The 25,263-nt window shown below is 32.3% G+C and overlaps 1 protein-coding gene across 4 annotated transcripts; it reads right to left on the bottom strand.

The window, feature by feature from the left end:
• On the bottom strand, positions 1-23,388 carry LOC133183242 (zinc transporter ZIP3-like). 4 transcript variants are annotated; one of them, XM_061318191.1, is made up of 4 exons: positions 23,307-23,388; positions 19,724-19,822; positions 17,123-17,221; positions 1-1,203 (listed from the first exon to the last, which is right to left on the bottom strand). In XM_061318191.1, the coding sequence occupies exon 4, from the start codon at positions 1,186-1,188 to the stop codon at positions 229-231; it is 960 nt and encodes a 319-aa protein (XP_061174175.1). In that variant the 5' UTR covers positions 1,189-1,203; positions 17,123-17,221; positions 19,724-19,822; positions 23,307-23,388; the 3' UTR covers positions 1-228. The 4 variants fall into 4 exon arrangements, with proteins under 4 accessions (XP_061174175.1, XP_061174178.1, XP_061174177.1 ...); XM_061318194.1 differs by lacking the exons at positions 17,123-17,221; positions 19,724-19,822; positions 23,307-23,388 and adding an exon at positions 14,131-14,207; XM_061318193.1 differs by lacking the exons at positions 17,123-17,221; positions 19,724-19,822; positions 23,307-23,388 and adding an exon at positions 2,216-2,274.
• Positions 23,389-25,263: the final 1,875 nt, after the last annotated feature.

Genomic DNA, 25,263 nt, shown 5'->3' with positions numbered 1-25,263 from the left:
TTTGAAAAGTAGATTGGGTAATATTCCCCAATACATTTATTTACTGAAGATATCATGGCAAGATAAATAGAAGAATGAATGCGTGGGATTACATTGAATTTCACACAATTATAAATATATAGATAATACAATGTAGTAGCAAAATTTACAAAACCGGTCAAAAGAATATAGTGCACAAGTTGTTTGAGTGTAACTTCAACATAATCCTCGCTTCAACACTGGCATCATCTAATGGTCATGACCTTCATGGTCATGCTTAACAAACTGGATGCCAATGACAACTATGTATCCAAGGACAGTAAACAAGACTTTTAAATGACTTCTTTCCTTGGTAATGTGTATTTCATTATTAAGGATTTCAAAGAAAGTCACGTAAAGGAAACAACCGACCGATATGCTCTGCAAAACCCCCGAAGCAATATCCTGCCCATGAGCATCTTCTCCCGCTTCCGTCACGATGTAGCCAATAGCGACCCCGATCGGTGCGACAATAGATAAAAGAAACAACGACAACAGCACATATTTGAACTTCTTCAAATTTTCTTCAAGCTGGAATCCCACACTGAATGCAACTGCAACCTTATGAAGGGAGAGAACCCCCAGTAAAATCCAAGCATCTTCCTCCTCTGTCTGGAGTCCGACGGCCAAACCCTCAAATATCATGTGAAATGACAGAGCTAACAGTAAAAGAAATGATCGAAAAGCTAGGAATTTAAAATTAGGTTGCTCAACTTCCACCTTGACAGATTCTACCGTTCCATTTGCTTTTTCCTGAGACTTTTCGTCGGTTTTAGTATCCTTTTTCGTCCATGCGTCGTCATTGTGTTCTATTTTGTTCTCATGTCCTGTGTCATGTAAATGGCCGACATGTGAGAAACCATGGTAACTAATGAGATGTTCAAGTGTTAGCGTAATTAAAAATCCACATCCGGTAACAGCTTCTGTGATTGGGTATTCGTAAGAGATGGCCTCCTTTATCAGTTCTCTAGCCTCCGGCAGCAAGTGCAAAATGGCTGTCCCAAAAAATATTCCCCCTGTGAAACAGTTTAAAATTCCAATCCACCTTTTCATTCTCTCCTTCGACATCTTCTTCTCACACAACCTTACTATCGCAAACGGCAAGAGCCCGATAAGGAAGGTGATGAAAAACAAAACAAAGATTCCCACAATTCTTGCAGCTGACGCCATTTTTCAAAGGATTCTCTAGAACAAAAATTTCAAAAATAAGCAGAAATAATGCAATTCAAATAAGCTCTACATCCACAATTTCACTAAAGAATAATTACTTAGATATATGAGTATTCATTCTAACTTAAACAAAGAACTCATATTTTACCTAAAATTTTAACTTTATTAAAATTCACGATAAATAGAGAATTATTTTTAGTAAATACCCCGGTAAGTAACAAAAGAAATAGAAACGACCAGAGTCGCCCATCTCATTTTTTCAGACCAGCGAGCCACGGATCTGCAGCTACCTTTCTCTCTGTTACCATTTATATCTGACATTTTAATGTCCTATACATGGAGAATCTACCCTCAATTTTACCCTCGATGTTCACGTGTATATTTAAATCTTATACCATTATTTATACATTTTCTGTCCCAATTACATTAAGTGAATTGAAATTACATAGACATGGACCCCCCCTTTTTTTCAATAATTTTGCTAGTATATACTTTACAATGGAAAACAAAGCTAATTTACGCTTGTGCGACCTAAATAATAACGTTTTATTATTATTATGTTTTTTTCTTTTCAAGAATTTTTGTTCGGTGGTGCACTTCCTCACAGATTGAAATTGTTTCTACTGACTTGAAGTAAGAGACAAGATACATGTACTAGTACTCGATCGTCTGCAATGTTTTTTTTTTTTTACTCCAGTGAATATGAACTGCTTAAAATATCATGAACTAATTCTCAATTTTAAGTGACATTTTAAAAAAAGTAAAATAATATTTATAATATATAAGTATTAAATATAATATATAAAATACTGCAGAATACGAAAATTTGGGTCAATTTAACCTCATTGATTAACATTTAAAAATATTTTAAAAATGGAAATACTGCGATGAATTAATAATTCATGGTGTCCATTTCCATTTAAATAAAAAAATAATAAATAGCCGCGTCATAATCATGCTTCATAAGCAATTCAAAATGTAGTCTAATATCTTAATAGAATAGGTGAATGTAAGAATAACAACTTACTTCAAAAAATAAGTCTCGTTCTTCAAGCAACTTGTAAACTAATTTAAGCGTTTAAAGAACTGACAAATCAACCCTCAAAAAATCATGCGCGCAAGAAATTTAAATCTTTTCGTAAATATGCATAATAATATTTTCAACAAATAGGTCAGGGCATATTAAGTGTCAATAACAAATCTCGACTAAATCGCAATAAACAAAAACTGAGGGACTAAAAAAACCAGGTGTTTGGCAGACAGTAATGTATCGCTAAAGCTATGAATATAACTTTTCGATTTTATATTTGTGCTACTTTTTCTGTGAAAGTTTGGCAACTAGAAAACCAGAAAGTCAGTCCTTCGTTTGAGCCAACCCCAAAAATGCATTATCGTCTTTTAGATCTTCATCTGCCTGATTAGGAAATAGGAAGTCATTTGCTTAACAATTATTGTAGTATTGTAGATATACCACTACCTGTTTAATGAAAACAAAGTCAAACTCGATCTACTACGTCTTATAAAATTGTTAACAGTCATGTTGATTATTTCGATCTTCTGACTTTGACATCCGATTGCAAGACACCAAACTATATTATTATCTTCTCTGACATAAAATGTCAAATGATCAAAAATTACTCGTTATGGTCATCATTTTGCAAGTTTTATGGTCTATACAATGATCTTGTCAGCAAATACAACCTATCATTAAGTCAAATGCTGACTGACATTTTTTATATTAATTGTTAGGCCATTATTTACACACTCTGTTTTTCCAGATCATAACAAGAAGCACACGGCGGGTGTGACCGGTCGGCAGGGGATGCTCACTCCTCCATGGCACCTGATCCCACCTCTGATGTTTTGGGAGGTCCGTGTTTGCTCTGCTCCCGATTTGTATTGTTTGAATGGACATTGAGCTATTGAAAACTGTTCGTAATCTCCATATTTCATGATCTCACTTTCCAGGGTCCTTGTCTAGCCCTGTTCTCGATTTATAGTGTTTTTAGGATTGTGAGATTGGTTACAGTGACATTTTTAGCTCACCAGAGCTAAAAGGTCGTGAGCTTTTCTGCTCACCTGTTGTCCGTCGTCCGTCCGTTCGTCTGTCTGTCCATCCGTCCGCCTGTAAACTTTTCACATTTTCAACTTCTTCTCAACAACCACTGGGCCACATTTAACAAAAGTTGGTACAAAGAATCGAATCCCTGGATGAAGGGGGGTTTAAATTGTTAAAATGAAAGGCCAATGCCCCTTACAAGGGAAGATAATCAAGAAAAGACAAAAATAGGGAGGGCCACTAAAAATCTTCTCAAGAACCACTGGGCCAGAAAAGTTGAAACTTATATGGATGCATTCTGGGGTAGTGTAAATTTTAAATTGTTCAAATCATGACCCCAAGCGGTAGGGCGGGCCTCATAGGATATCAAAGTTTTACATTAAATATATAGGAAAAATCTTTTTTAAAAATCTTCTCAAGAACCAACGGGCCAGAAAAAGCTGAAACTTATATGGAAGCATCCTGGGGTAGTATAAATTGTTCAAATCATGACCCCTCCGGGAAGAGTAGGGCCACAGTAGGGAATCAAATTTTTACATTGAAATATATAGGAAAAATCTTTGAAAATCTTCTCAAGAACAGCTAGGCCTTAAAAAGCTGAAACTTATACGGAAGCATTCTGGGGTAGTGTAGATTCTAAATTGTTCAAATCATGGGCCTCTGGGGTAGGATGGGGCCACAATAGGGAATTAAAGTTTTACATTGAAATATATAGGAAAAATCTTTGAAAATCTTTTATCCAAGAAGCACCGGGCAAGAAAAGCTGGAAGCATCCTGGGGTAGTGTAGATTCTAATTTGTTCAAATCTTGACCCCTGGGGGTAGGGTGGGGCCTCAATATGTATTACAAAGGGAAAATCTGCTGAAGAACAGCAGCTAAGTTACTCAGGTGAGCGTTGTGGCCCAAGGGCCTCTTGTTTGACCGATTAATTCAAAGCAAGGACTATTCTTTAAACTGTTCGCCGCCTCCTCTCATCCCTTTTTACTAAAGACTTGCATCTAGCCTTGTCAATGAAAAAAATCAACAGATTTATCTCTGTTATGGGTGACCTCACGTATATTTTTTGATACTGAAATAAAGACAGAATGTCTTCAATATTGTCATCGAAGATGACAAAATCCTTTGCCCTTTACCTTTAAATTAGCGGGCAATGACCTCTGGTATGGGTAGCTACCTTATTATCATTTTCAAAACCCAGGGAGAAGTTATGTAGAGGCATTCCATCGTCTAAATTCTACAATTAATTTACTTAGGTATGAACACAATAATTAACACTTCATTTTTTTTTAAATTACAAATACTTCGAAATCAAGCCATACTGCCCTTTGTGGTATTTTGTTATCTATTTGTGAGGATTCTGAACACTTCGTCACAGCACATGAAAACAAAACTTTAACCTCCGCTTACTGTAGTTCATTACCATATTTAATTAATTTGGAAAACACCATTCTAGTCTTCATTGTAGACTTTTTTGTATACACTGTAACTTGTTATTATGATAGGCATAATTGACAATGATTGGATAACGATGCATTGTGGGATACTGCAAATATTTGTAAATCAGTGCAAAACAGTCTGCATATCTACAGTTTGAATTTAGTGTTCGAACACTACCAGTGATATGTCGAAGTGAATTGGCAGTCCCAACCATCTTTTCTTAATACCTTTTCACGTGTTATCTCAAATCCTCGGATATCTTTTTTACCAAGTTTTATTTTGGTCCTGTTGAGATCGAGGTAACAAGGTTCTACTGTATTTTATATTTTGATGTTTTACTGAATAAAGACGTCAATGAAAAACTAACATTTTTATAATAAATAGGATGTTTTCAGCTTTTACATCTGATATACTTTCAATATTTAAAAAGCAATCTTCCCTTATCATCAGCGTATGGTGTATTTGTCTCCCAACTAATTTGGTACACAAGAGCATGTTCTGCATATGATCAATTTTCAAACTGGTGCAGGATACTTACAAATAAGTGTATATTACAGAGGTTTCAATAGTTTCTTTTTAAAAAATTCCATGTTCGGAACAATGACCTTGTTAGTATTTACCACCTATCAATGGGTCGAATTTAGATCACGTTTCATACTAATTGTTAGGCCATTTTTTTTCTACGGTTTTGAATATGGATTTCTCCGTTTAGCTGATCAAGGAAATATGGAGATAAGGAACAGTAATCATGATCAAAAATCAATTAAAACAATACAAATCTGGAGCAGAGCAAACACGGACCTCTAAAAACATCAAAGGTGGGATCAGGTGTCATGGAGGAGTACAGAGAGTCAACAGGTAATATTTACTCCTCTTTGGCACCTGATCCCAGCTTTGGTGTTTTTAGGGGTCCGTTTTGACCCGTTCTCGATTTGTAATGTCTATAGAATTTATGAAATTCATTATTTGTGACTCAGAGTGACCCAAGAAATGACTGGATGTCGTAAATGTGAAATGAAACATTGTTGAGAGAACACTTCAATACGCACGTAATCTTACCTTGACTAGGGATGAAATCAACGCACCGTGACCGCGGTTTATTTTTTAACCCCTAGGGACAATATTACAATGTAACTTGAAACTAATGGCAATCTTGTAATGGATAAAAGTATAAGCATTTTGTAAAACAAAGAGAAGTCGTGCTTTGCGTCTTATTTCTATTGATACACTGTTTCTTATATATGATTATATTTTTAATGAAGTGGCATTAATGTAGAAAATATAGTGACGGTCTAATTAAAACATGCAAAAGTAATCAAAATTCTTGAAAGTTAAGCGACAAAAATAACTTTATAGACCGGATCTTTCCTAGATAGATATGCACACGGACGGCAATTAAGCATGATTACGGTTTCAATTTAGAAAACAAATTTATAAATTTTCCTCATTACATAAATAAATATAATAAAAGCTTTCAAAGTAATTTTATGGAGGAATGGTTTCACTTTGAATTTGGAAAATAAAAGTTATAAATTTTAAAATTGAAATCACATAAAACATAAGAAATGTAGGAACCCCAAAACATCTAAAAGGAAATTCATCCAAAATAAATAAAAATATGGATATAATGTATCCTCTTTACTTCGTGATACCAATTAAAGGATTTTTAAACTTTTTAAGTTCATTTTAGCTTTCATCCAGACTGTTAATTCTTTTGCAATGTCAACTGTAAAAGACCTTTCTTTAGAAATTTCAAAAAAACATCAGCGTTTAAGAAATCATTGAGATGTAAATTATACAATAGTATCGTCACGAAGTATTTTAATGTGTATGCCTGATAGCCATTGAGACAGATGTTGTGACACCCTAATCCAGAGGCCTTTTTAATATTTTTTTTTTGTGATGAGGTAAAAACGACCACAAAGTCAAAGAATTTACCCCAAATAAGTCAGACATTTCACTATAAGTCTGAAGGAAAAGCTGACCATTAAATTACAAAATCTGAATATTATGGACTTATGTTTTTGCATTTAGATACCTCATTTTTTAATCAGAGCGAGCTATAAATCTATTACCTCCACTTTCTCACAGGTATTTATTGCTTCAATTTATTGAAGAAGTATGAAATGCTTTTTTTGTGCAACAATTTTCATTTTATACTTCTTAATATGTTCCGAGGTAGCTTGAGGTCTTTCATGTCTTGTAAAAAAGTTGATATTTGCACTCCATAAAAGGATAGTAAAACATATTTACATATTTAAAGAAATAAAATTTCATTTAACTTCTATTTTGCCAATGTTTTTAGCAAATAATGTATTTTGCAATCATATCACCATGCACATGCTTTTTACACAAAATATTATATACGAATAGTAATTAATAGAGATAATAAATGCTACATACATGTAAGTATCAAAAACATGTAATCCTGATTTCTGGACCTATAATTTTTTATGCTAAAATATATTTGCTGATCAATTTTGAACTAAAAATTCCTTATTGATGTTTTTTTTTCTCAAAATGTATTCGAGATTTTATAATTTTTACTATGTAAAAGCTCATCTATAATGGTGAACTTTAAGGGGGAAAATTGGACAAATTGACATTTCTTTGTGAACTCAGTGACATTTTTTAAGCATTTAAGTTACTTAACTGTTGATTTTCAGAACATTAAGATTTTTGAGCTTGTACCGAAAAAGGTATGTAAAAAAAAATGTGTATATGGACCAATAGTATAAAATAGTTATATAAATATGTAACTAGGAATATTTTGTATCCGTGGTTAATTTTAGTCAACGGGACAATTTTAAATCTGACTAAATAACAAAAAAAAAAGAGGCGAAGAGAGTAAAACAGTGATCAATTTCATAAATCATGTAGGCAAAACAAATCGTAAACAAGGCAATAACAGAGATCCCTGGAAACATAGAGGTGAGGTAAGGTACTTAGGAGGAGTAAGCATCTCCTGTCAACCGGTCACACCCGCCGTGAACCCTGTCTTTTAATCAGGGAAACGAAATAGTCAGTGGTCAAAATAAGTATGAGACAATGGCTAAATAATTGAAACATATCAGTCAAAATACGACCACACGATATGCTGTTTGTAATCAATGTCATTATAACAACCATAGAATTTGTAAAATGCTGTCTTTTAACGAGATTATAAAAAGTTCTCTAACATTAAATAATTTGTCAATAGCCTACCTCAGTTGTTATTACCTCGGTTAATCATTGGTCATACACAGAAATCTGCATTTTAAAGAGTCAATTCAGACTAAAGGAAGGGGCCATTTAGTTAAAGGTAAGTAAAACAAAAGAAAAAATACTGGAAGTTATACTACTTCATGAATAACTTTAATAATAATTTAACCCTGCTATTTGAATCTAAGATGAGGCCATAAAATCTTTTTTGAAACTCACAAGGTTAATGAGGAATTCCATTGGTTGTGCAGAATCTTTGGATTATGTAAGACTTAATTGCCTTTGTGTTCATAATATTTACTTTTAAAAAAAAATCTTTATAAGATTCTTCAGCTGTTAAATATAATTTCTCACAATAATTAAAACTAGGCTTTTTGATATCATAGACAACTGCTTCTTCGATAAAAATGGAACTCAGAAATTTTTATATCTTGTGATTGGTCATCAACAAAATTACTTTGTAAAATATCTCTCTGATTCTTCACAAAAGTTCTCTGAGATTGAAATTTGAAAGGATGCTGGAGTTCATTGCTTTACATAACTTAAAATTATTTATCCATTACTTTCCAAATAAACTCATTTTGATTTGGAAAAAAAGCACTTCAATTTTCAGCTCACGAAAACTTCATTATGAAATATGTTGAGATAACGAAGAGTATTTGAGCTCAAACGTCCATTAAACATTACAAAATAGGAGCAGAGCAAACGCGGACCTCTAAGACATCAGAGGTAGGATCAGGTGCCATAAAGGAGTGAGCATCCCCTGTCGACCGGTCAACCCGCCATGTGCTCTTTGTCATGGTCGGGAAATAACGGAAAAACCCGTCGACAATTCAGTGTGTAAATAATGGCATAACAATTAGTATGAAAAAAAATCAGTCAGCATTTTCTGAGTAATTTTTCATGCTGGTATAAAGTAGCTAACGAAATGCAATTTTATTTATTATGTGTTTTTCAATTGAAAATTATAACGTTTGCATCATAAAAGTCACCCAACTATCTAGAAGATGTTTCAATAATTGCATATGTACGGATTTTTTTTAACTCTCTATATGCAATCATATATATACTTCCGTTTATATGCTAATAAGGTCTTATTTTCCCTTCATAATAGATATACGTAAAACTCATACAATCATAACAGATATAATTCATTTCTCGTAAATAGGGTCAACAATACTTGACATAGTATCATGATACACATATCAAACAACGAATTGTATTTTTCATGGTCAGAAATTACGACTCGAACTTGATTAGGTTATCTATAATTATTAATATTTTTCATACAAATGTGTTTTGGAATTATCCGGCAAATTCAGCCTAATCGTCTTTATTTTAATAATTGAGGTAACCATTACAGTAGAAATATGCACACAGGACATCAGACAGTATATCTGAATAATGTGTGAGAGTGAGTGTTCAGCAAGAAATCTTTGAATTATATCCAAATTACAGCTCTTGACCTTTTAATCTGTTATTCATATGCCCCTTCCTCTCGCCATTGTGTATCTCTTACATGGCGTCTAAATCAGCGTTTCGCAGTCAGTTTCATTAACCTTGACCTTCAACTACCTTTCGCCTTCTCTCTATGACTGGAGAGTCAAGGTGTACCCTCCAAAATACCCGTTATAGCTAATACATATACCTATCAATCTTCAACCAAGATATTTTAACTTTTGACTTAAATTAGTTGCAATTAATTTGTTTTGGTCAGTTATGTTTTTAAAAGTTTTTGATACTCTTCTAACCATGTTTACAACATTTTTACTGAGGCATCCTTTACATATATAGTTTAATTTTTTGACATCAAATCCCTCCAGTTACTAGTATCTATCATCTCTGTAGCCAGTTTTGTCCATAACATATTAGATATGCACGAACAGACACGCATACGTGCTACTTACTATAACATCTTTTGACTTCTTTGTGAGGAGATAATAGGAGAGTTTTTTGACTGTGACATATTTTCCTGATCATTTAACATGTGAGCCCTCAAATGTTCTTATTCTACTTTTTTCCTTGTTTTTTTAAATTCTGTCTTAAAAATTATCTAACCATTCAATTGTGGCCAAGTACCCTTATATATATGTGTGAAGCTTTCGATATAAAGAGAACACATCTAGAAAAAATATATTTTCAAAAAATAAATTGCTCTAACGTATTCATTAAAACACACGACGTTCTTTAGTATGATTTCATTGCAGCTGTCAACAATCGACTCAAAATTTGACCATACCTTATTATTAAAGAATTGAGCAAATGTTTTCACAAAAATGTGAAATGTAAACAGATAACAATATACAAAGGACTAAAGAAAGAAAAAAAACTGTCAATTACTTCATACAGACTGTGTTAGCTGGTTCGTCTATTCAGTCACGTTCACATAGCTCAACCTAAATCTTTGATTACGAAGTCTCCTTTCGTAGCCAACGACACGTGAAAGTTTCACATTTTTTCGTTAAATCCCTGTAGTCAACATTTCCATTCAATGTAAAATGATGTAAAAGTTTAAAATCTAGGTTATCCAATACCCTGGATGTAGTTTTACTACTACTTAAAATAATTGGTAGTTGAAATAACTTAAAGAGCTTGGTGAAAAGGAATGTAGGGTTTTTTTTCTTCAGAAAATCGAACCTTTTTTCCGTTAAAATGTTTAATGATGAACGTTAACAGAATAATTGTGAAAGTGTGACGAAAGTAAAGATGATTTTATTAACGTTAGAGAAGAGCACCCCTTCGGAGATTATGGGGTTTTTTTTAAAAAATCAATGGACAAGATCTATTAGCAATCATAACCTTTATTTTGTTTTGTAGCTAGACAGAGGAAATAAGGGCTAGTGCAGTATTTTTGGTCTTTGAGAGCTCTATTTTAACTATTTCTCTTTCCCCATTATCAATGAAACTCTATCAATAAGATAATTTTGTTTCACATTATTTGAAAGAAGAAGCTGCAAAAGTAAAAACAAATATGATGATGATGATTATATTCTACAACGGAGTTTTCGTCTAAATTTAACAATTTCTCAACTGATAACAATCAAATCAACATTATGCAAATTATTTCGGATTTCTCCGTTATTTCCCGATCATGACAAGGAGCACACGGCGGATGCTCACTCCTCCATGGCACCTGATCCCACCTCTGATGTTTGGAGGTCCGTGTTTGCTCTGCTCCTATTTTGTATTGTATAATGGACTTTTGAGCTTGAATACTGTTCGTTATCTCCATATATTTCATTCGTTATAGTTTTATAATTGTTTGCAAAATCTACTGTTTGGTAGTATTTAGACTTATTAAATATGTTTCATTCCAATTGTTAAGTTATTGTTTTATACCTATTTTGACTACCACACCGTTTACTTGATCAAAACAGAGGGCTCACGGCGGGTGTAGTCGGTAGACAGAGCATGTTTTCTTCTCCTGGGCAACTGATCCCTCCTCTGGTGTTTCCAGGTTTCTGTGTTTTGCCCTATTCGCGATTAGTATTGTTTAGATTAATGAAATTGATCACTGTTCTTTATCTTCACCACTTTCATGCAACACATGTTTTATTTGCTCGATATAAAGATTTTCTTCAGGGAAATCAAGACTTTCCTTAAGCCTATGTCACACAGAACGAAGTCGGGAACGTATTGTTATTGTTCCAACTTTAAATTTGCCTGTAAGAATTCAATGAGATGGCTCACACAATTTGAATGAAACTTCCCAATAAATTATAATCACTAATTGTAATTGTGCATGCTAAATCTAAAATCTTTGAAATGGCAACCGTTGCCTGGAAATACTGTACAACAGTATATTCGAGAAGTAGTGTAAATCAGATGTGGATGTTAAAAACTCCAAGGAACATTTAGAAAATTTGAAATCACAAAATTTTACTTAAATCAATAACATCAAAACGTACGACTTTTCAACACTTTATACAACCAAACCCCGCGATAAATTGAAGTCCAGGCTTTTTGACATCATAGACAACTGCTTTTTCAATAATAATGGAACTCGTAAATATACTTACCTTGTCATTGGTCAATTGCAAAGTTATTTTGTTAAAAAGCATTCTGATTGTACACAAAAGTACTCTGAAGTTGATATTAAAAGATGCTTGAGTTTCTGATTGACAATATCTATGTAGTTTTTAGAGATGAGGTCTTCCAACAATCTGTTGGAAAACTCATGTGTACCAATTGCGCCCCCTTATTACACCTATTTTTGTATTCATAAAAAGCAGAATTTATTTAAAAATTTCTACATGAGAAGAAGAAAACACTTGCTTTTGCCTTCAACTCGACATTCTCGATATATCGACGACGTATTAGCAATAGTTACTTCCATTCATATGTCGACTCGATATATCCCAATGAGCTTGAAATAAAAGATACCACAGAGTCTGACACATCTGTTTCATATTTAGATATTTTATTAGAAAAAAGACGTTAATGGTAAACTTACAACAAAGCTTTATGATAAACGTGATGACTTCAACTTTTCAATCATCAACTTCCCTTACTTACGTAGCAATATTACCTTATTACCTGCATATGGGGTTTATGTCTCTCAGTTGATTTGATACGCAAGAGCATGCTCTACGTACGAACAATTTCTAAAACGAGGCAAGCTATTGACAAACCAGTTGATGAAACAAGAATATCAACAGTCTCGTTTGAAGTCATCATTTTGCAAGTTTCTTGGTGGATACAATGACCTTGTCAGCACATACAACCTATAATTGATTTTTCCGGGTTTTTTTCCACAGCAACAGTAGCCAGGCATGGTATTTTAACCCCCAGAAACTTGAGGACAAATACATCATTGAATGTTATGTAGTTTGAATGATTTTAATGGAAGAAATCAAATTTAAGCAAAACACCACCTTTTTAATGGCAATAGTAAGAATTTTTTTTCCAACAGATACCAATTTTTTCGCAGAATTAGTTTGACTTGTTCAATGACAAAAATGAATAAATAAATAAAATGTCCGGGACCAAATGAGAAACATGAAATTCAAAAATTAATTTTTCTTGTATGAAATATGAAGATAACGAACAGTATTCAATCTCGAAAGTCCAATGAAACGATACAAATTTGTAGCAGAGTATACACAGACCTCAATATTTAGAGGTGGGATCAGGTGCCATGAAGGAGTGGGCATCCCCTGCCGACAGGTCACACCCGCCGTGTGCTCCTTGTCATGATCGGGAAAACGGAAAAATCCGTAGAAATTTTAGTAAGTAAATAATGGCCAGACAATTAGTATGAAAAACTTTTGTCAGCATTTGACTTAATGATAGGTTGTATTTGCTGACAAGGTCATGTATCGACCATAAAATGATGACTTCACCAACGTGTTTTATCAAAAACATATAAAATAATAATTACTGCATCCATTCATTTTTTTCTTATTTTGAATTAAACTTGAATCGCAATGAACATTACTTTCATAGCTGCATTCAATATACATGTCTAAATAAAGCAATGCATACAAAGAATTTTTTTAAAGTTTTTAGGAGAAATCTAAATAGAAAAAAATATTCGTTAAGTAAAAAATAATCTATTATTCGTCTTTTACAAAAAATGTTAACCAAAATTTTAGACAAATAATTATCGCATTTAATTTTTCATCATTATCATTATTTTATATTTCATTATTGTTTTATTATATAGTACACTTTTCCTTTACTACAAGCAAAATGCCTGTTTTCATACACATGTAGCAATAAAATACTGCAATGTTAGATCAACAGTTTCTTGAATGTCGATGTGAAAGATCACTCTTATTATCTAAGATTCGTGTGTAAATCTCGAGTTTTAGAAAACAGAGAAGCATGAATAATGACCTTTTGAATTTGTAGCCAATTAGTTGTTTATATACACTAGACTGTCGCCATTTAAAATTTCATAGTGTTAGAGAGAGGGGGGAGAGAGAGGGAGATTTCGAAATATCGAAAAGTGATTGTAAGGTATTTTGAACACTCTAGTCAATGTACAAAATGTATATTCTATGATTTGCAATTATCATTTTTTGTTAGATTTCTTCATTTCTGAAATATTTCTACTCTCTAGACTGTAGTGCTACAAGCATAAGATAGTTATTGAGACAGTTTTTTAAAAATATAATTCTTAAAGGTTTTTAATATGCATAATAAGGTTATGTGTGCAAAGCTTATGAATAATACAAAGCACGGCATACATCGAAGACAAATATACATTAATTAATGCCAGAATCATAATGAAAAAAACTTACATGTGAGTGCTTTGTCAATTTTTCCTGTATCCAGGTGACTTATAATCGATGCTAAGATTTTAAAAGTAGAAACAGAGGGCTTTTTCAAGGTCAATGCCTTTTTAAAATAATAAAGTATGTTATCCGTAGTTCAATTATGGTAATAAGAGATTGAGCTTTACGTTAACGTCTATCAAAGTAGATCATTATTCTTCAGGATTACATAATTTGTAAAATGTTAAGCTAGTTGTACTTATATCTTTAGTTTTTTCCAGAAAAAAGATACAATTTTACCTATGCACAGCACCATACCGACATGACTTCCATAGTATGTCTTTATTTTCACATAATCCAAGTAAAACAACGAAATGTCTCAGCATCAACAAAGTTTTAATTCATTGCAATCAAGTTATATATATATATATATATATATATATATATATATATATATATATATATATATATATATATATATATATATATATATATATATATATATATATATATATATATATATTTCCCTTTAACTGGGCCATTTAGATGTTTGGTAGAATTTAAACAAATTATCACCAAAAACTATTGCATACGAATGAAAATAAACTTGAGAACCGTAAGCTAATATAAGAAACAAATTGTATGATATGAATTTGCTTCTTTTACATACAAATTTTATTGCAAAAGTTAGTAGACGATGTTTGCGTCAATGACTTTATCTTTTTAAAATTTTTTTAATACGTGTTTAATTTTCCTTTGCTTTGTTTATTTGCACAATTATCTTTTATTTATTACTAGCAATATATATACTTCCGCCTATTTTGCATTTTGGAAAAAACAAATACTGCAATGTTGGCAACAGTTTCTGATATATCAATGTAAAATATCATACTGATCATCTAATGTTCAGTGTGTAAAGCTCGAAACTTCAGAAATTGGTGATGCGTGCACAATGATTTTTGCCAGAACGGATCTGATCTCTTGCCATGTTAGTCTGTCAGTCGTGATGAGAATTTCAAAAGTAGAGACTATAGCTTTTTCAGATTGATCAGATTTTGAACATAAGATACCCTGTGCAAAGTTCAGTTATGTGACTGAGTATTTGAGCACTTAAATCCATACTTTAACTTACAATGCCGTCTATCAAATTAGAATTTTTTTTACAGGATTACAGAACTAGTTAAAAGCAATATTTGTATGTTATTTTCATTTTTAATTATATATGTATCCCTCCCCTTCTCTGAATACACCCATGACAATCACCAGATGAATTTTACTGCTTCAATATAATCGGTGTAAAATATTTCAATCTCATTTCTATTTACCTTTACATTTATGAGAGGGAGTCAAAACACATATTTATAGGTCATTGGTAAAAACTTCACGCTTAACCAATTTTAAATCTATTAAAATCAAAGCTTCGGAAATTACGGCCCGATTTAGTGACGAACAGACATTTCTTCCCGTTGTGGTAGATAACATTTCTAAGTGGTTATGTAGTTTATACATGCATATGGCTTGCGTAATAGTGGTTTAGGGTTTGTTTAAATTATCTACCTATAATAAGATCGTCAGTTTATAGATACCGAGACAATGACGACAGACCTCGCCATGAAATGTCTTTCAAAGGGGTTGTTTAAAATTATATTTTGTGTGTACAATACCTTTATTTAAAAAGCCTTAATGAAACATAGCATTTACATTATCTTTTTTTCATTATCTGTTCATGTTTCTAAAACAGAAAAAAATAGAATAATAGTTGGGGTTAAAGAGTTTATATATCATTTACAAGTAATTTTAATTAGAAATCGGATCTCGATTTATAAAATGTAACTAGATTTACTAAACATATTTTTTTAATGTTACTTTAACAATTGAACAAATTAAACATCTACACGAAAATTTATGAATTTAACGTAAAATATTTAATTTTAAAACACTTATATGCTGCTTTTAAATTGACCTAAAAATAGCTCCATATATACTGCAAAGTTATACATTTTTTCGACAAGGTCGGTATTCAGAGCGATTATGTCTGTAGGACATGTCTCTGAATTTTATAACACAGCTAAACACGCAGTGTTGGAACGATCTTGATGTTGGCAAGTTTCCAAATTATCGAAGATTACCTTGATCAAAAAAGGTCCGTGTGTACAGCTTACGACTTCAAAAATTAGTGACGTGTGCATATCATGTATCTATAACAGTGAAAATGTTTATTCGAATCATATGAATCTTGATTAAAATTTCATTATATATATATAGGATCTCCCATGATTTGTAGTTGGGTATGATTTTTATCCAACGAGTTGTGTGTTTTTTATCCCCGAGCCTTGGCGAGGGGATAAAAACACACAACGAGTTGGATAAAAGTCATATCCAACTACAAATCATGGGAGATTCTTTTTATCCCATGTTTAATACTTCACAACCAATGTTTTACACTGTTTTATATAGGACTCCACTTTATTTTACTTCATCGCGCTAACGCAAAAACCATTGTGACGTCACAACTGTGGATTATGAAAAATTTATCCAATGAGTCATATCCACGGGATAAAGGGGTAAACATGGGATATATATATATATATATATATATATATATATATATATATATATATATATATATATATATATATATATATATATATATAATCTTTTTACAATAAAATATTTTGAATTTTTCAATCAATGAACAAAATTCTTTACCTTTAAATTTTTTCGCAATATTACGGGAAAGATATCCGACTTCCTTAATTTCTTTATTCATAAAAGTATAAAGTCTTATTTTTATATTTGTTAAAATAATGTGCAATAATCACAAAAGTGTTATTAAAACAGACATTTTTTTTAAATCCCGAAGCGAACATGGTTTTATCGATAATAAAAGTTTGTCATGTGCATAAAAAAGTAACGTGTGCAAAGCTTAGGACGTAACAAAATGTGCCCTAAATTGAAGAGAAAGAGGCAAATACACACAATTAAATTACAGAGTCATAATGAAAAGAGAAAAACTTACATGCAAGTAGTTGGTCAGTTTTCTCTTTACTTTGAAGACTCAAAATCGATGCTGTGATTTTAATAGGAGACACAAGGGTTTTTCCAAGGTCAATGTGATCTTTAAAATAGAAGTGCTCTGTTCAAAGTTCAGTAAGTGGGATAAGCATTTGAGCGTTTCAAACAATTCTTTAATTAAATGTCTTTTACTAAGTAGATTATAATTGTTCAGGATTACAGATTTAGTAATGAGCTAATGAAGTTTTATTTTGTTTTCCTTTCTTTAAAACAAAATAGTACGTTGCTGTTTAACATGGAATATTTAAATACGGGATATTTATATTTGGGTCGAGAAAATTTTTGACCTGCTAGCTGCAACAATCAAAAGCATCATAGTTATCTTTTGGGTTCATCCAGGTGAGCTTAAGACACAACACCTGCGAAATCAGTTTTTAACTATATCTTCTTAAACACTCCAATTAATAAAATAAAATCTCTGTAAAACTGGAATTTTTAGCGAGACGCAAATTTATCTATTTGTTCTTAAAAATCAGTATTTAATTTTTGCGAAAAGTAATTTTAGTGATTTTATGGTGCATAGAAAGATAACGGTAATCTCTAATGTGGAATAAATTGTTAGCGAAATTTAATTTTAGCGATCTCAACACCTCGCTAAAATGCCAAAATTGAATCCTCGCTAAATTTTCTGCTTATACGGTAGTAAATGATGCTCTGAACTAAAATTTAAAAGCCATATTTATCTATTTAACATCCATTAAGTTATAGATATACGATATATTGGATGTTTTTGGTGCCTCCATCTTGAATGTGTTTATTCCATTTCTGTGATATTTAACTTTCTAATAATAAACATATGTCTTTTATTTCTTTCACATCTCTTTTATTTCTTTCACAGCTGGTCGCCCGCGTGGCGCATTGGTTAGAGCGTCTGCTCTCGAGTCGCGGAGTAAGGAGTTGATCCTTACGCCGCGGGTTCGAATCCCACTGTGGGACTTGGAGACCGGTCCTTCGGATGAGACCGTATAAATCGAGGTCCCGTGTCGCAGAAGTTGCTGGCACGAAAAAGATCCCTCACCGCTCAATTGCCGTAAGTGCCGTGGATAGGAAAAACCACCGGCAAGTGGTGGCGTCTCCATATGAGTGAAAAATTCTCGAGATGGACGTTAAACGACATACAAACAAACAAACAATCTTTCACAGCTGGTGGAGACCTGCTGATATTTGGACACATGTGTCAGTAGTTTTAGTCTTTATGCACAATATGAAGGTCACGACCAAAGGTCAAACATGGTAATCTATAATTTTCTTCATATAATTTTCTTAAAAAGCTAAAATTTCTGAGACCCTATTCTTTTGGCGTTCTGACATTTCTTCCCGTTGTGGTAGATAACATTTCTAAGTGGTTAAGTAGTTTATACATGGCTTGCTTAATAGTGGTTTAGGGTTTGTTTAGATTATTTACCTATAATAAGATCGTCAGTTTATAGATACCAATACAATGACGACAGACTTTGCCATGAAATGTCTTTCAAAAGGGTTGTTTAAAATTATATTTTGTGTGTACAATACCTTTATTAAAAAAGTATAATACCTTAATAAAAAAACCTTAATGAAACATAGCATTTACATTATCTTTTTTTCATTATCTGTTCATGTTTCTAAAATAGAAAAAAAAAATAGAATAATAGTTGGGGTTAAAGAGTTTATATATCATTTACAAGTAATTTTAACTAGAAATCGGAACTCGATTTATAAAATGTAACTAGATTTACTAAACAATTTTTTTCTTGTTGCTTTAACAATTGAACAAATTAAACATCTACACGAAAGTGTATGAATTTAACGTAAAATATTTAATTTTTGAAGACTAATGTACTGGTTTTAAATTTACTTAAAAATAGCTCCATATTTACTGCAAAGTTATAAAAAAAATTTCGACAAGGTCGGTTATTCAGAGCGATTATGTCTGTAGGACATGTCTCTGAATTTCAAAACACAGCTAAACACGCAGTGTTGGAACGATCTTGATGTTGGCAAGTTTCCAAATTATCGAAGATTACCTTGATCAAATAAGGTCCGTGTGTACAGCTTACGACTTCAAAAATTAGTGACGTGTGCATATCATGTATCTATAACAGTGAAAATGTTTATTCGAATCATATGAATCTTGATTAAAATTTCATCATATATAATCTTTTTACAATAAAATATTTTGAAGTTTTCGATCAGTGTTCAAAATTCATTACCTTTAAATGAGCAACTTCAATTCTTTTCGCAATATTAAGGGAAAAATATCCTACTTTCTCAATTTCTTTATTCATAAAAGTATACATTCTTATGTTTGTATTGTATTATTGTTAGAATATGTTTGTATTATTGTTAGAATAAAGTGCAATAATCACAAAAGTGTTATTAAAACCTACAGTTTTTTTAAGTCCCGAACCAAACATAGTTTTATCGATAATAAATTTTTGTCATTTGCATATTAAAGTAACGTGTGCAAAGCTTAAGAGTTAACAAAATGTGCCCTAAATTGGAGAGAAAGAAAAAAATACACACAAATAAATTATAAAGTCATAGTGAAAAGGAAAAAAAAACTTACATGCAAGTAGTTGGTCAGTTTTCTCTTTACTTTGAAGACCCAAAATCGATGCTGTGATTTTAATAGAAGACACAAGGGCTTTTCCAAGGTCAATGTGATCTTTAAAATAGAAGTGCTCTGTTCAAAGTTCAGTTAGTGAGATAAGCATTTGAGCGTTTCAAACAATTCTTTAATTAAATGTCTTTTACTAACTAGATTATAATTGTTCAGGATTACAGATTTAGTAATGAGCTAATGTAGTTTTATTTTGTTTTCCTTTCTTTAAAACAAAATAGTACGTTGCTGTTTAACATGAAATATTTAAATACGGGATATTTATATTTGGGTCGAGAAAATTTTTGACCTGCTAGCTGCAACAATCAATAGTTTCATAGTTATCTTTTGGGTTCGTCCAGGTGAGCTTAAGGCACAACACCTGCGAAATCAGTTTTTAACTATATCTTCTTAAACACTCCAATTAATAAAATAAAATCTCTGTAAAACTGGAATTTTTAGCGAGACGCAAATTTATCTATTTGTACTTAAAAATCAGTATTTAATTTTTGCGAAAAGTAATTTTAGTGATTTTATGGTGCATAGAAAGATAACGGTAATCTCTAATGTGGAATAAATTGTTAGCGAAATTTAATTTTAGCGATCTCAACACCTCGCTAAAATGCCAAAATTGAATCCTCGCTAAATTTTCTGCTTATACGGTAGTAAATGATGTTCTGAACTAAAATTTAAAAGCCATATTTATCTATTTAACATCCATTAAGTTAAAGATATACGATATATTGGATGTTTTTGGTGCCTCCATCTTGAATGTGTTTATTCCATTTCTGTGATATTTAACTCTCTAATTAATAAACATATATCATGTATCTTTCACAGCTGGTGGAGACCTGCTGATATTTGGACACATGTATCAGCAGTTTTAGACTTTATGCACAATATGAAGGTCACAACCAAAGGTCAAACATGGTAATCTATAATTTTCTTCATATAATTTTCTTAAAAAGCTAAAATATCTAAGACCCTCTTCTTTTGGCATTTTGAAATATTTCAATTTTGTCACAAACACACATGTATATATACAAATGGATTAATTTTGCCATCCCCTGTCGACCGGTCACACCCTCCGTGTACATGTACTCCTTGTGATGACTGGGTAAAGGAAAAATCCGTAGACAATTCAGTTTGTAAGTAACGACCTAGTACAATTAATATGAAAAACGTCAGTTAGCGTTCGACTCAATAATAGTCTGTATAAGCAGACAAAATTGTTGTATTGAAAATATAGAAATAATTTTACATCCGCTGTGCACTTCCTTAAAACTGTGGAAAAAAAGGTGATCATCGGTGTAGGGATGTTATCTGAAAAATTATGATAATACTATATGTTTACTTTTAACCTGGTATTTTTAAGAAATATGATTATCAAATTCAAATCAGTATTTTTTGCACTCTACTAAACTGTCAATAGATTCTCATTATCTAAGAATGTATAAGTGCATAAGATGTTATTTATTTTTCATGAACTTAACCACTGTATAACAAACTTTTGTTCTTTCAGTGAAATAAATAATTTCAATTATGATTATTAAATAATCTTGTGGCACACGTCACTGATTTTACGGGTCAATTATTTTGATCATCCAAGGCCCGTGTGTACAGTTCATGACATTTGGCAAGTCAGTTTCAATTATGCACACGTTACTGATTTCTGAAATCATGAGCTTTACACACGGACCTTAGACGATCAAGGTAATCTTCTATCATTCATACACCGCGTGTTCACCTTGATAACACAGTGACGTGTGCTACATGATTTTGTTTCTTGGCCTTGCTGAAAGGAATGTAGAAAAAATATAAAGCTATCTTTCAGTCAACTATTAAGTTTATCATCCTTTCGTATAACCATAAAAGAAAATTATTGAAAAACAAAATGATTATAGTCTAACTATAATACGTAACAGAGTAATTTAAACTTTAAAAACATTTCTTGGCAGACGTTTTCATTAACTTCATTCTTTCATTGTCTGGCTGTTTGCAACTATTAAAGTAACATAAAAAATGTGCTATAGTTACGTTTTTTTATCAATAGACTTTCAAGTCGTGGTTAACACTGCTATTAATTCATATATAATCCAAAAAGTTTTCATTCAGCATTATTTTCCAAAGAATAGATTTAATTGGATTAGGAACGTTAATAAAAGACTATTATCTTCTTTTTCTGTAAGGACGCTGAATAGAGAGTCGGAATAATCTTAAATTTGGTACAACACACACTTGACACAATGGTTTCTCGTTGGCGATGCACACCTCTTTCTTTGGATGTACATGATTTCGATTTCATTATAATACAAAGTTTTGTCAGACCGGAATGCCTTCAGCTCCTATTTCATAACAAGCCTTTTGTAGCTGTTTTCTACGTGTTAGATATTCAAACTGTTACGGTAACAGAAGAATGTTTAGTACAGCAAGTAATTTTTTAAAATCAAATTAAGAATTTTTATATCTGTTATATTTTGGTAAGCATAGTCTTAAATCTGAAGCTTATTGTTTTAATGTTATAGTTAGAAATCTAGCAAACGTTAGAAATTAATTTTTATGGTCATGTAAAAGGAAACAGGAAGACTCAAAGATGACTGTGTACAGCAAATCCATATCTTTAAATCACTTATTAATTGTAATAAACTGTGCACGTTTTGTGTGAAAGCTTATCAATGATCTTGATCATTCAAGGTTAGTGTGCACAGCTCATGAGAATTGGCTAATCAGTTTCAAGTATGCACACGTTATTGATATCTGAAATCTTGAGCTTTACACACGGACCTTGGATGACCTTGGATGATCAAGTTAATCTTTGATAAATTTAGAAACTTCCCAATGTCTTGATCATTCATACACCGCGTGTTCACATTCTTAGACAGTGACGTGTGTTTATCTCTAGACCTTGTCGAAAAGAATGCACGGGTTTACAATAAATATAAAGCTTTCAATTTCAATGTTTATTGTCCTTTCATAAAACCATAAAAACTTTTGCAAATTCTGTTCATACAATGTAGTCTGATTATAAAACATAAAGGTACATTAGATATTAAAAATCACACTTTCTAAGATCACTTTACACATTTCAAGCAGCTATTAAGTTACCTAACATCAAAAAAATGTGTTTTGTATATCAAGTTTCAATTTTCATCGATGAACATCCTAAAAGCTTTCATTCAACATGACTTTATATAGAATAGACTTATTTAGATGAGGAACGTTAATAAAAGGCTCTTATCTTTTGGGAGGAGGGGTTAAGAATACTCTATAGAGTCGGAATAAACTTTTTACAACATACACTTGACACACCTCTTTCCGAACACAGTGCAAGCTTTGCTGGGCTGAAATACCTTCGGCTTCCATAAAGTGTGCGATTATTAGTACTTATCTTCAAGCTTTAATCAAAATATTTTATATACTAGTCAATCCTAAAATAATATTTTAATATGAACTTTCGAACTCTAATAAAAAGTGACTATTATTTTTGTTACATTTAATCTATTACCCCAACATATTCTAGTCAACATCATATTGATAAGAATAGTCTTACCTTAACAAAGGTAATTACTATAACATTTCTTTAGGAATCTGTGAAGAATTGGTATAATCTATAACTTTCATTCAACACACACACTTGACACTGTAGTTACGCTGGAGATGCTCAACTCTTTCTTTGGAAATATTTGATTTCATCGTACATGTTGTAATGCAAAATTTTGCCTAGCCGAAATGCCATCGAGTCTAATTTTATTTAAAATTTTTTTTAGCTGTTTGCTTCGTTTTAAATATTCCAACTGTTAAGGTAACAAAGTAATGGTTAATGACTTATCTTTTTTTAGCACTGTAACTGTAATATTTTTATAAGCAGACTCTAATATTTGAAGTTTAATCTACTGGTTTTACATATTAAAGTTAATTGAGAAGCAACATAGGGAATACTTTTATAGCCATATAAAAGGACATAGAAAGAGACTCAAAGATAGCTATATATCTGAAGCAAATCTGTATATTTAATTCGCCAAGGTCATGTCTTTCAGTGCGATAATATCTTTATCCTGTAGCACACGTCACTGATTTTATGAGCTGTTCACGCGTCCTGTGAATGGTTGTCAATTTTCATGATAATCCAAGGTCCGTGTGTAAAGCTCCAGACTTCAGAAATCAGTGACGTGTGCAATTTGCAATTCATGGTGAACAATATAGCCTCATTTTTGATAACGGAAAGGTTGTGCTGACCTGCACATGTCTGTACTATCTAAATAAGGGAGGTCGGTACAGAGAGATAATGGGTTTCAATGTTTAGGTAAATAGCCTTTGTCTTGATTTGATTAGATTCAGTCACATGTGCGGCCACGACCTACTTCCTACAAACTCTCCATAGTTTATGTTTAATTAACCCAAAATGTGCACGTTGAGGTGTTCTTTAAAATTGTTTTTCTTTTACAGCAAGGACATCTGCATTATATGCTGAATATTGTTGATTTTTCATAAGGTTGCCCTCTAAATAAAACTGCGTCATAAAAGATCCCTTGTTTGCAAGAATCATTGTTATTGCATGCTGTCTCTCTCTAAAGGTCCTTTAACAGTTAGTGGGTGTTGTACAAAGGAACTGAATTTACAAGACTGCTAATCTGGATAGCTAGCCCGGTGAAAATTGGGGAAAACGCATATAATACTGTTTTTAGAGTATATAGTTCGAGGGGCTGGCTATCATCCTGAATCCCATAATGAGGCCTCCATCTTTTTACAGGGGAGGGGTCTGGGAGGGACCGTTTGACTCTCAAAAGAAATTGAGTTTAGAAAACCGGTAACATATTTAGCTAGCATTGGTCAAAATTGCGAAAAACCCGTATAATACTGTTATAAGAGTATTTAGTTCCAGGGGCTGGCTAACTTCCCGAATCCCATATTTTGACCTTCATCTTTTTACAGGGGAGAGGCCTGAGAGAAAACGTTTGACTTTCAAAAGAAATTAAGTTTACAAGACCGATAACATATTTAGCTAGCCCGGTCAAAATTTGGAAAAACGCATATAATACTGTTTTTAGAGTATAAAATTCCAGGGGCTGGCTAACATTCTGAATCCCATAATGAGGCCTCCATCTTTTTACAGGGGAGGGGTCTGGGAGGGACCGTTTGACTCTCAAAAGAAATTGAGTTTACAAAACGGTAACATATTTAGCTAGCCCGGTCAAAATTGCGGAAAACCCGTATAATACTGTTATAAGAGTATTTAGTTCCAGGGGCTGGCTAACTTCCCGAATCCCATATTTTGACCTTCATCTTTTTACAGGGGAGACGCCTGAGAGAAAATGTTTGACTTTCAAAAGAAATTAAGTTTACAAGACCGATAACATATTTAGCTAGCCCGGTCAAAATTTGGAAAAACGCATATAATACTGTTTTTAGAGTATAATGTTCCAGGGGCTGGCTAACATTCTGAATCCCATAATGAGGCCTCCATCTTTTTACAGGGGAGGGGTCTGGGAGGGACCGTTTGACTCTCA

Source organism: Saccostrea echinata, unplaced genomic scaffold, assembly GCF_033153115.1.
Source record: "Saccostrea echinata isolate AGI-Se365-2 ecotype Australia unplaced genomic scaffold, CSIRO_AGI_Sech_v1 ptg000009l, whole genome shotgun sequence".
Classification (NCBI taxonomy): Eukaryota; Metazoa; Mollusca; class Bivalvia; order Ostreida; family Ostreidae; genus Saccostrea; species Saccostrea echinata.
Note: the sequence above shows the minus strand (reverse complement) of the source record. Positions and strands in the feature narration are given on the sequence as shown.

Excerpts from the sequence above, each read along its gene's own strand:
- LOC133183242 (XM_061318191.1), bottom strand. The coding sequence starts at position 1,188 with ATGGCGTCAGCTGCAAGAATTGTGGGAATCTTTGTTTTGTTTTTCATC.